The following is a 13,342-nucleotide window of genomic DNA, read 5'->3' as shown; positions in this document are numbered from 1 at the left end:
GAATCTTAAAAGAGTCAAATGACTCGTTCAGCATTCATTCGAACGAACCGTAACTATAACCTCTGCAGCGGATATAAATATCCAAACTATAGTGAAACACTATTTATTAGCAAGGTAACTTAGATCAGCAGTTCAAGACATTAAATCTGTAAGCACATAACACAAGAACGATTCTCTTTAAAATATAAACAAGACTTTATTGATTATTCTAACACATCTAATATCTAACACAATCACACGCACACACACATTCATACGAGTTGCAGAAAGAAAGAGAGTGAGAAAGAATGAGTTTTAAGAGTGAGATGGTGAAATCCCAAGTTTCTATATGCACTTATATGACATGACCTGAACGAACCATCAGTCATTAATTTAACCTTTCTTTCGTTTCTTATGCAGGTTTTTAAATTTTATCTCAATGCACCAGTTCAGTTAAGAGTCTCAGGGTTACTTGCTTGACGGCATAAAAGGGCATTTCCCTTGTTCGTTGTTTGGCGGTCTCCTCGTGCCTGGATAGATGTCTCTGGGCGGCCAATCACATGGTGTGCTGGCGAATGGATGAAAGTGTTTTGAAGTTCGAAGTGCTTTGCAATCGAAACGAGTTAACGAAACTTTGCAGCAAAACTTAACTCAGAACCAAGACTCTCACGGAAAAGAAAAGAAAGCTAAGAAAGGAAAGAAAAGTGAGACGAGTTGTTGGATGGCATTGAATGGAAGCTGTTTAACCCATGGATGTTCTCCTGATGTTGTTTGGGTTCGTTTGTCTGCTAGTCTACTACATTGTTTGTTGTCTATCAGGTTACTCGTCATGCTCCTCCAGCACAACTTTCAGATAACTCTCAGATAACTCCAAGATGACTCCAACCCTTTGTTCGGGTCGAGAATTTTTAACTCAAATGTTTGTCCCGCCTCCTTAAAGAGTTGGTATTTCCTTCAGCTCTCATCATAAATCATCTGTTATCTAGGATCCCCATTCTCTCCAGCTTTAGCAGAGAGTACAGAGGATACAGTTTAGACATGACTATTACAAGAAAGAACACCAAACAATTTACACAGATTTCACTCAAGCCATTTTCTGAATCAAGATATATATGATCTTACTGATAGGAAACCTGATACACTTTCATTCACACATCTAATAGTTATAACAATTACATGACTTTCTACTTCTATCTAAGCATAATAGGTTTGTTGGCTAGTGTAGACTAACTGGAGCCGGGATCTTTATGGTTCTGGAATGTTGATCTTAGGTCCGGAGTGTTGAATTCTGTTTGAATGAAACCAATGGGAGATTCATTTGTGTTTGGTTCACCCTCAACTCATGTATTTTCAGATTTTTTTTGCCACACTGAATATTGTCACAGTGTGAACACTTTGTAAGGTTTTTCTCCAGTGTGGATCTTCTCATGTTTATTCCGATTTTTTGACAAAGTGAATCTCTTGTCACATTGTGAACACTTGTAAGGTTTTTCTCCAGTGTGGATCCTCTCATGTGATTTCAGATTTGTTGACTGACTGAATCTCTTGTCACAGTGTGAACACTTGTAAGGTTTTTCTCCAGTATGGATCATCTTGTGCGTTTTCAGACGTGAAGACATACTGAAACTCTTGTCACAGTTTGAACACTTGTAAGGTTTTTCTCCAGTGTGGATCATCTCATGTGTTTTCAGATATGATGACCCACTGAATCTCTTGTCACAGTGTGAACACTTGTAAGGTTTTTCTCCAGTGTGGATCATCTCGTGTTTTTTCAGAGATGATGACCCACTGAATCTCTTGTCGCAGTGTGAACACTTGTAAGGTTTTTCTCCAGTGTGGATCCTCTCATGTGATTTCAGATGTGTTGACTGACTGAATCTCTTGTCACAGTGTGAACACTTGTAAGGTTTTTCTCCAGTGTGGATCATCTTGTGTGTTTTCAGACGTGAAGACATACTGAAACTCTTGTCGCAGTGTGAACACTTGTAAGGTTTTTCTCCAGTGTGGCTCCTCTCATGTGTTTTCAGAGATGATGACTGACTGAATCTCTTGTCACAGTGTGAACACTTGTAAGGTTTTTCTCCAGTGTGGATCGTCTCATGTATTTTCAGATTTGTTGACTGACTGAATCTCTTGTCACAGTGTGAACACTTGTAAGGTTTTTCTCCAGTGTGGCTCCTCTCATGTGTTTTCAGAGATGATAAGTCACTGAATCTCTTGTCACAGTGTGAACACTTGTAAGGTTTTTCTCCAGTGTGGATCTTCTCATGTGTTTTCAGATGTGAAGACAGACTGAATCTCTTGTCACAGTGTGAACAGTTGTAAGGTTTTTCTCCAGTGTGGCTCCTCTCATGTGTTTTCAGATTTGTTGACTGACTGAATCTCTTGTCACAGTGTGAACACTTATAAGGTTTTTCTCCAGTGTGGATCCTCTTATGTTTTTTCAGATTTGCTGACTGATTGAATCTCTTGTCACAGTGTGAACACTTGTAAGGTTTTTCTCCAGTGTGGATCATCTCATGTGTTTTCAGAGTTGATGACTGACCGAATCTCTTGTCACAGTGTGAACACTTGTAAGGTTTTTCTCCAGTGTGAATTCTCTGGTGTATGTTTAAATCTTTCCCTGTTGCAAAAGTCTTCTCACACTCAAAGCACATGTACTCTCTCACAGCAGTGTGAGTTTTCTGGTGTTTATGTAAATATGACAGCTGTAAAAATCTCTTTCCACACACAGAACATGAATGTGGCTTCTCCTTCATATGAATTCTCAGGTGTTTCTTCAGGTGTGATGCCCAGAGAAATGCTTTGCCGCACTGATCACATGAGAACGGCTTCTCTCCGGTGTGGATCCTCATGTGAGCTTTAAGGTGTCCTAATTGACTGAAATTATTCCCACATTGTTTGCATGAGAACGGCTTCTCTCTGTGGATCATCATATGTCTCTCACGATTGTATTTGTGTGTGAAACTCTTTCCAAACTGAGTACAGGTGAAAGATTTTTTGGCTATTGTTTTCTTTAAATATGTCTTTTTAATCTTTGAGTCAAAAGGATTTTCTTCAGGTTTGACATGATGTTCCTCCTCCACTTCCATCAGTTCTTCTCTCTCCTCCTTCACTTCACTCAGTTCTTCTCTCTCCTCCTTCACTTCTCTCAGTTCTTCTCTCTCCTCCTTCACTTCTCTCAGTTCTTCTCTCTCCTCCTTCACTTCTCTCAGTTCTTCACTCTCCTCCTTCACTTCTCTCAGTTCTTCTCTCTCTTCCTCCACTTCTCTCATTTCTTCTCTCTCCTCCTTCACTTCCATCAGTTCTTCTCTCTCCTCCTTCACTTCTCTCAGTTCTTCTCTCTCCTCCTTCACTTCTCTCAGTTTTTCACTCTCCTCCTTCACTTCCATCAGGTCTGAAATGAAAGAAAAAAATCAAATTTTCAAATGTTGTAAATAATCTTAATAATTCAAAGAGAGAAATATGAATGGAGATAAAAAAAAATTATCCCAGAAGTACTAACTGCTATAAACTACTACAATAATTTATGTATTTCTATAAATTAATTATACATCCATGAAACTTCCCATTAATGAGATACACTGATCTTTCAGTAATTATGTTGAAAATCATTATAGGCAAAAATCCCATGTTTCTGTATTGAGAACTATTAAAGGTATTGTAGGCTGGAATTGTATAAAAAAAACTTTTTTCCACATTTATTTAAACTTTATGTATATATCAATGCATAAATTAAAATATAAGTACTATAAAAGTATAGTACTATAGTACTATAGAAAGTATAAAAATCGAGTGTCTGTAGACCTCTCACGACTGTTTTAAAGACAGAGATTAATAGAGATTACTACCAGGGTAATATAATATCGACATGGCTACAAGTTCCCATGTTTTGTCTGATTTAACTAGTCATGTAAGTTATCTTGTCATTTACTAGTTAAGCTCTTAGCCAGTTTAATATTTCGTTCCCACTGCGTCTTATACGCAGCTTTGAGTAAACATAAAAAGAACGTCTCTGTGTAACCCATGTTCTCTGAATAGGGAACGAAACGCTGCGTTCGCTGCCAAATATCTCGCGCTGCTGACAAGCTTCCTTTTTCGACAGAGAACTCTGAGGAGCAGATGATGCGCGCGCCAATATATGACGACGTAAGCGTCAAGGCGGCGCGAATGGTGATTCTATATCCGTAGACAATCGTTATTCTGACGCGTAATTTTACATGTGAAATGCAGCCAAACATTTCACGTGTACATTTCACGTGTGTTTAATCTCCTCGCTATCAGCAGACGTTCCGGGAGTCTCCCGCATATTGATAACGGCTCCCGGATGATCGCAAATAAGTTCAAATCTCCCGGAATCTAGAGCGAGCAAGCAAGAGCGCGCGTGCAAGACAGATCAGACAGTGCTTCAATAAACCGTATAGTGCGCGCACGTCGGAGAGGGAGACAGAGAGAGACTGTGTGTGTGCGCCTCATGCCATAGACTCAGGAATCGAAATCAGGCACCGAAGTTTTCATTCTTATTCGGTCTGGTTACTACCATTTACGTCAGTTTCGGTACCCAACCCTACGTACCACCTTAATTAACTTTTATTAATTTGATCATTTAAATATCAGTTTGTTGTGTATTGTTAATTGTGTTTATTTCTCTGAGTGTGTGCCCTCTATAGGTGAGAGGGGGAAAGTTGTATAAAGGATAGGCCACCCCTGACAGGATGGGGGCGCTGGTGCAAGAGCACACAGTCTTTTGACCGTGCACATGGAGCTAGAGTGGCATGGTGCAACAAACCTGCAAGCGGCCTAAAAGTTGTTTGTTTTGTTTTATGTTACAATGCATCTTTTTTTTTTATTTAATAAACTTCAGTTATTTGTTTGGAGCATCAACACACCTCTCTGGATCTATTCATGATACATTTTGCACGTGTCAGAAACAAAGCATCTGCATCTCCCACAGTGGACAAGAAACTTGTTTTCACCCCTACACCCTCTCGATCCCAGCATGGAGATCGGAAAGGAATAGAAGGCTCATCTGGGCTGGTGGCTTACGGATGGGGAGGAACCAGTCATCCAAAATACCATGAGCGGGTTCCTCCCAGATGCGCCTCCACTGCAACTGCAATCTGTCCGTGGCACGCCCCATAATGTCAACCAGCTCAGCGTACACTGGGCAGGAGGGCTGAAATGGTCTGGTCTCAACCAAACTGACATCCTTTTCTATATATATTGTGACGAGCACCCTCAGAGGAAGCAGCGTCGCCCTGGCAACCAACACAAAACACCTGCACGTCCTCATCGCTGGCTGATCGGTCACAGCTGCTCCCAATCAGCCCACAGCCACATAAGCAGCACATGCTTAGCAAACAGACAGACACTAGTCTCGAACTGAATGTAAGTGCTGGTCTAACCCTTCTCTCTATTCTCCCCAGAAAGCAGCGAGTGACCGACAGCCCATCCTTTGTGGAGCACGTTTTGGAAACCCACTTTCATTTGAATTGAGCACAGAAGAGCACTTAAAGCACCAGCCACCACACGTCAGCTGAACTTTTCACCAACGTTATTTGTTTGTAAATAAATCCACCCTCTGGGGCCTTTTCACGAAGCCAGCCTTGTCAAGTGTTTCTTCACCCCGTGACAGTGGTGGAGAATGCAGGCATGTTCATGAAGAATCACCGACAAGTTCACCGCCCCAACCTCTGAATTTTTTTCTCTTTTCCTGTGCACTACAAGTGGCGGAAAGCGGCACGCTCATCCCCGCAATGGAGGAAATATTAAAACGCCTCGCTGAAGTGAGCATTCGCCAGCAACAAATTGTGGAACATCTTGCCACTCGCCAGGGCAGGATGGAGGAAGAACTCATCATCATTGGTGCTTCCGCCACCCAGCGCATTCCGCTACCTGATTCTCGCGCCCAAGCAACCCGCCTGCTGCCGAAGATGACTGCTGATGACGACGTGGAAGCCTTCCTGCAGGTCTTTGAAACCACCGCTAAGAATGAGGCATGGCCCGAGGACGAGTGGGCACGCGCGCTGGCACCCCTCCTCACCGGAGAAGCCCAAAGAGCTTATTTCTCACTCCCCCGTACCGATGCCGAAGATTATAACAAAGTCAAGCAGGAAATTTTGGCGAGGCTCGGCCTCTCTTCCATCTGCGCTGCCCAGCAGTTTCGGGAATGGGAGTTCAAGCCCCGTGTGCCGGCCCGAGCGCAAGCAGCCGAGCTCAGCCGTATTGCTCAACACAGGCTCTTGGAAGGAAACCCCACCGCAGCTCAGGTAGTGGAACGAGTGGTGGTCGATCGCCTCCTCCGCGCTCTACCCCGCGCACATCGACAAGCGGTTGGGATGAGGAACCCCACCAACATCCTGGAGCTTGTGGAGGCGATGGAGCTGGCGGATGCCATCCATCACCGTGAGGCTGGGGACCGAGCACAGCCGTTTCCCCGAAGGGTGGTCCAGGAGCGACGCCCGCTCGAAGGGACCCCACGACCGGTCAGCAGACCGATGGTTTCCCCACCGCGAGATGAACCCATGCCCAGCGCTGAACCACCGTCACCCCAGCGAGCATGGTTAGCGGGTTGCATCGTCCACCAGCATGTACCATCGGGAGCTGTGTGGCCCCCGAAGCGGCCAGAAGAACTTCCTCCCGATTACCTGTGTGCACGGAGACACTCGCCAAGTACCATCGCGTATAATCACTATCTCGTCACCCCAAGGTACCTGGCCGGTGGAGGCTGGCCTGGTGAAGGACCTGCCGGTGGCCGTACTACTTGGAAGAGATTGGCCCGGCTTCGACAGACTGCTCACCACCGCTACTCAGACTGCCAGCCCCGAAGGGAACCGTCAAAGACGGAGACGGCCTCGTGGACCCCGCCGCCGACCTGCCCTGCTCGCCTCCGACAGCGGGAGAGATGGTGAGTCCCCCTCCCAAATGACTAATCTGTTTTATGATGTATACCAACAGGCTGCGGGAGGGGGCTCCTTTGCCAAGGAACAACGGGAGGACGATCGGCTCAAGCATTGTTGGGCCCAGGTGCGAGCCATCGATGGAAAAGACGTCCTCCCCTGGCCCCACCCTCTCCCGCATTTTGTCATTGAGAATGGCCTGCTGTACTGTGTCGCTCAGCGGAGGGGGGAGGAGAAGAAATTGCTGGTTGTTCCTAGAGCCAAGACCGGAACCATCCTAGAGCTGGCGCATTCCCATCCCATGGCAGGACACCTCGGGGCAGCCAACACCACTCAGCGCATCCGCGACCGTTTTCTCTGGCCGGGTCTAGAGGCCGAAGTGAAGCGGTTCTGCCAAGCCTGCCCGACTTGCCAGGTCAAGTCGCCCCGGACCCCTCCCTCAGCCCGCTCATCCCGTTGCCGATCATCGAAGTGCCCTTCGAGCGGATTGGAATGGACATAGTGGGGCCGTTGCCAAAGTCTGCCCGGGGGCACGAACACATCCTGGTGATCGTCGACTATGCCACCCGGTACCCAGAAGCAGTTGCCCTACGTAAGGCCACCGCCCAGGAGCTGTTTCTGTTGGCCAGCCGAGTCGGTCTCCCCTCGGAGATCCTGACTGACCAGGGGACCCCGTTCATGTCTCGGCTGATGGCGGATCTCTGCAGGCTGCTACAGGTGAAACAGTTGAGGACCACAGTCTACCATCCCCAGACGGATGGACTCGTGGAGAGATTCAACCAGACCCTTAAACAGATGCTTAGACGAGTGACAGCAGAGGATAAGCGGGATTGGGACCTCATGATTCCCTACGTGCTCTTTGGAATCCGCGAAGTTCCCCAGGCCTCAACTGGGTTCACCCCCTTTGAGTTCTTGTTCGGTCGTCAACCACGGGGACTTGTGGATGTCGCCAGGGAAGCTTGGGAGCAGCAGCCTGCCCCTCATCGTACTATCATCGAACATGTTCGACAGATGAGAGAACGGATCGATCGAGTAATGCCATTGGTCCGTGAACACCTCTGCAAGGCCCAGCAAGCACAGCAACGCCACTATGACAGGGCAGCCCAACCACGGGAATTCCAGCCCGGAGACCGCGTCATGGTCCTGGTCCCCAGCTCTGCATGCAAGTTCCTGGCCTCCTGGAAAGGGCCATATACGGTACTGGAAAGAATTGGACCCGTCACATACAGGCTGAGGCAACCTGGTCGGCGGCAGGCGGACCAACTCTACCATGTCAACCTCCTAAAGAAGTGGGTGGGGACACGGGACCAGCTGGCTGCCTTGAGTCTCACCGAACCTGTGGTTGTTGACGTCAACCCTCATCTCTCGGCTGCCCAGAAGGGGGAGTTGCAGCACCTGGTCAGTCAGTTCCAGGATGTCTTCTCTACCCAGCCCGGGCGGACCAGCGTGATCCAGCACGACATCAAGACATCCCCTGGAGTCATCGTCAGGCAACGGCCCTACCGTATCCCAGAAGCTCGTCGGCAGGCTATTGAGGATGAGATCCAACAAATGCTGAAGTTGGGGGTTATTGAACCATCCCGGAGTCCATGGTCCAGTCCCATTGTGATGGTCCCAAAGCCGGATGGCACCTTCCGCTTTTGTAATGATTTCCGCCGCCTGAACGAAGTCTCTGAATTCGACGGGTACCCTATGCCTCGGGTCGACGAACTGCTGGACCGCCTCGGAAGGGCCCGGTACATCAGCACCCTAGATCTCACCAAGGGCTATTGGACTCTCTGGAGGGCTATTGGACCACTCTCTGAAGCTGCTAAGCCGAAGACTGCCTTCTCGACTCCCAGTGGCCAATGGCATTACCGGACCCTTCCCTTTGGCCTGCACGGGGCCCCTGCGACATTCCAGAGAATGATGGACATCATCCTGCGGACCCACCAGGCATACGCAGCGGCCTACCTAGATGACGTGGTGATTCACTCCGAGGCATGGGAGGAACATTTGGATCGTCTGCGGAGGGTGCTCTCAGAACTCCGGCGGGCTGGACTCACCGCCAATCCCCGAAAATGTCACCTAGCCCTCTCCGAGGCCAAGTACCTGGGCTTCCAAGTCGGACGAGGCCTCATACGGCCGCAGGAAAAGAAAGTAGAGGCCATCCACACTGCCCCGAAACCCCGGACGAAGACCCAGGTACGAGCCTTCTTGGGGTTGGCGGGTTATTATCGATGTTTTATCCCCAACTTCTCCTCTTTAGCCGCCCCCCTGACAGACCTGACCAGGAAGGGGCAGCCAGAGAAAGTATGCTGGACCCCAGCGGTCGAGGAGGCCTTCGCCCGGGTCAAAGCAGCGCTTACGTCCTCACCCGTACTCCGCGCTCCCGATTTCAGCTGCCCCTTTCTGCTGCAGACGGATGCCTCCGACACAGGACTGGGAGCCATCCTGTCCCAAATCCAGGAAGGTGAGGAACATCCGATCATTTATATCAGCAGGAAGCTGTCCCCGGCCGAGAGGAAGTACGCTGCCGTGGAGAAGGAAGCCCTGGCTATCAAGTGGGCAGTCCTGGAGCTCCGGTATTACCTCCTGGGCTGCAAGTTCACCCTGGTCACAGACCACGCTCCCCTGCAGTGGATGGCCCGCACCAAGGACACCAATGCCAGGGTGACTCGCTGGTTTCTAGCGCTACAGGACTTCCACTTTGAGGTACGACATCGGGCCGGGGTCGCCAACGCGAATGCCGATGGCCTCTCACGGATCTGGACAGCTTATGCAGGTCTGTCAGGGGTCATTCCCAACCCTCCCCATACTTCACCCCTGCTATCTCCATTCGTTCACAGGACCAGAACGACGCTTAGGGGGGGGGGGGGGGAATGTGACGAGCACCCTCAGAGGAAGCAGCGTCGCCCTGGCAACCAACACAAAACACCTGCACGTCCTCATCGCTGGCTGATCGGTCACAGCTGCTCCCAATCAGCCCACAGCCACATAAGCAGCACATGCTTGGCAAACAGACAGACACTAGTCTCGAACTGAATGGAAGTGCTGGTCTAACCCTTCTCTCTATTCTCCCCAGAAAGCAGCGAGTGACCGACAGCCCATCCTATGTGGAGCACGTTTTGGAAACCCTCTTTCATTTGAATTGAGCACAGAAGAGCACTTAAAGCACCAGCCACCACACGCCAGCTGAACTTTTCACCAACGTTATTTGTTTGTAAATAAATCCACTCTCTGGAGCCTTTTCACGAAGCCAGCCTTGTCGAGTGTTTCTTTACCCCGACGGGGTGACCCCGTGACAATATATATATATTTTTACAGCCAACTCCTGCCCTGCCTGAAGAGAACAGTTACAGATTCACCAGAGAGAGAAAGCGAGATATTCAACATTAATCTGTAACTTGCGCTCGTCAGCTGGTAGATAATCCGCGAGGTTACCGCCCCTCTCCCGACAATCTGCCAGCTCCATCTGAAAGCTCCACGAGCTCAACCGCCACTGAGCCTCAGCCCGAGCGGAAACTGGAACCGCGGGGTTCAGATGCCGCGCCCGCTTCCCTCGAGAAGTGAGACAGATGAGAGCAGAGAGTTCTGAAAGGAAAACTCTCAGTTCGCGCAGAAAACTCCCTCGAGAGCTTCCCACGCGTGCTCTTCTCTCAGGCAGAACACGCACAGATCGTATGAATCCTCCGGTGTCAAATATCTGGACACAAGTCGGCACACTCGCGAAAAGTGTTTCTCTGCGTCTCTGCACGCTTAATCGTTGATACTATCAAACAGACAAACGGTCCCTGAAGACGAAAAGGTGTCACGGTTTCAAGGCGCCCTTCTTATACATCCAGATTGCCGCGCTCATCATTCAAGCTGATGATGCACGTGCTGTCGCCGGTCAACCTGATTACTGTGAGTTGATATTTGATTTCAGACACCTGTCACGCCTGAGGCGTTCCCCATAGCGTCATTCGATGTATTGTTGAGTTCCCTTCGAAAGGGAACAACTACTAGTTGACTAGAAAACACTTTAGTCGGAGGCAGCCGTTATTCCACATATTTTCGAGCCACCAGAGCGGAATGAGTGAGCCGAGGAATATTCCAGACTGATCTCATGAAGTAGCATGTGTATGCCACGCCAATTCGTATTTCCATTTTTGGCGTGCTATCAAGACGCATAATCGCATTTCAGCGTGTTTATGAACTCCGTTGACTTAACGTTATATAAATATATGACTTACCTCAACCCCGTCCCTAAACCTAACCGTCACTGGGGTTAATGGCATTTATGACTGTTCCCTTACCATCCTAGGTAAAAAAAAGATATGACTTACCTCAATCCCATCCCTAAACTTAACCGTCACTGGGGTTAATGGCATTTATGACTGGAGATTTGACTGCGTGTACAGACACGCGGAATGACGCGGACGTTAATGGTGTAGACATACACGCATACATACGGATAGCTCAAAATGCGTACAGATAACACGCCACCTGACTCGAAAGTGGCGTTTATGTTTACGCAAAAGTCATGATGTCATGTTGAATATTTAGAAATGCGCTCTCTGCTCACATGCTCTGATCGGAACAAAGGAATATTGATATTCATAATTATTTATTAGCTTATAATTCATACACTGCCCATCATTTTAATCCAATATCAAACACAGTAGCCTATGTTATGTCTATTTTCGTTTTTTTAGACCTGCCTTGCCAAATGGATTGCTCTTCTTTTATTTTTTACATTTTGATAGCTGCACTTTTATTTTCTGTTTTTTGAATTCCATGCCAGTTATGACAAAGCTGCACTTTTATTTCTTTATTTTTTAACTTGCTTTTATGTTATTTGATGTAGATAGTTAATTTGTTTTTAGATACTACTTGTACATCAGTAAATTAGAACATTTTAAGCTTGTTGCGTATTTCATTAGCATTGTGTTGGGGTGATGGGGGCAGTGGGGCTTAAATTCCCCCTTGTCCAAAGTTGGGGAGTGACCGAAAAAATTTGAGAACCTCTGCGTTAAGTCAAACCACCATGTAAAAACGTTGTAATCCTAGTTGCTGGTCCCTGTTATGACGCCATCACCCAGTAAAAAATATGTGACCTTTGAAGAAACCCCAATAAATGTTATTTTAACGCATTTTAAGAGAAATGTTGACATATATACCTATTGAGCATTTTAATTTACACATTAATTTGTTGTGGTGGTTAACCTGCAATTTACAGTTTAAATGTGTTTGATCACATAATTATCTAACGTGATATGAACATTAAAATACACTATACTGGCATATTTTGACACCAACAGATTGATAATTAAATTTCATTCAAATCTTTCTAAAACGTTTGAATTATTAAGGCCCGTTCAAGAAACAAAAGATCAGTTGAGTTTCCCTGCAAGAAAGAACACAAATGTTTGCAGTAAAGCGGAATAGATTGTACATTTTGAAATTATTATTATTTGTTATACAAGTCTGTAAAAATTTGCACAGTTTAGATCAACGTTCTGATAACATTGTTAACAAATTGTAAACCATATACAAAATACATGTAAAATAAAGCTATTTAGTTTGACTTGATGTTGACAATTGATATGAAACTTTACTGACCATTTTTTTAAGAAAAAAAAACTACTTTTGCAGCCATTTCATAGTTTATCTGTTTATCTAAAAGTTATTATATGCTTGAATGTTTCTAACATGAATGTTCTTCAGCATCATGAATGAATGAATGAATGATTGAATGAAGAATAAACACCAACCTCTTTGTTCTTCAGGACCTTCAGTGTCTTTCATTCTGCAGGGTTCTGGATCACTCATGTTCTCACTGTCCTCTTTAATAAACTCAGTCTTTGCAGATTTCAGCTCTTCCTGATGCTCGTCTATACTTGTAGCTGATGGGAATTTACAGCATTTATTGGAGAATTACAGTTACAGGAGCTTCACTGATGATAAATTACAGTGGGAGAAGCTTCACTGATGATGAAATACAGTGGGTGGAGCTTCAATGATAATGTAATCTGCCAAAATTTCGAAGTTATTGAGTTTATTTTTATGCTCATGGACAACAAATTAAAATAATGTAAATTCTTCCAAATATAATTAATGATAAGAAAAAAAGTTGAAAGCATAAAAAGAAATAAACATAGGCTACATTATAGTGACCAACAAATTTTCTCAGTCTGTTTACACTAATGACATGAGTTAAGTGTCAATTTACAGGAGATCTGAAGACATCAGCATAATAAAAGAGGAGAAAACAGGAACTATTGTCATGAAATAAAGAGTGTTTTCAGCAGATCTGTTAATATTGATGATCCTCAGACTATCAACACTCATTCAACAAGCCATTCAGGATCATCAGCAGATCATCTCACTTTATACTGAGTGTTTGCTGTTAGAAACACATTATTTGAGCCATGATACATGATAAAAGCCTGTAAATCTGCTAAAGTATATTGAAAGACGTTACTGTTTTTCACAATATAGGC

At 46.1% G+C, this 13,342-nt stretch overlaps 1 protein-coding gene across 1 annotated transcript; it reads right to left on the bottom strand.

The window, feature by feature from the left end:
- Window positions 1–200: 200 nt before the first annotated feature.
- LOC148981866 (uncharacterized) lies at window positions 201–13,001 on the bottom strand. Its single transcript, XM_089129044.1, has 2 exons — window positions 12,614–13,001; window positions 201–3,376 (listed from the first exon to the last, which is right to left on the bottom strand). Exons 1-2 carry the CDS (start codon window positions 12,669–12,671, stop codon window positions 1,359–1,361), a joined length of 2,076 nt encoding a protein of 691 aa, XP_088985170.1. The 5' UTR covers window positions 12,672–13,001; the 3' UTR covers window positions 201–1,358.
- Window positions 13,002–13,342: the final 341 nt, after the last annotated feature.

Source organism: Pimephales promelas, chromosome 3 (genome assembly GCF_988280905.1).
Source record: "Pimephales promelas chromosome 3, fPimPro1.hap1.1, whole genome shotgun sequence".
Taxonomy (NCBI): Eukaryota; Metazoa; Chordata; class Actinopteri; order Cypriniformes; family Leuciscidae; genus Pimephales; species Pimephales promelas.
This window is presented reverse-complemented; position numbering and strand designations above follow the sequence as displayed.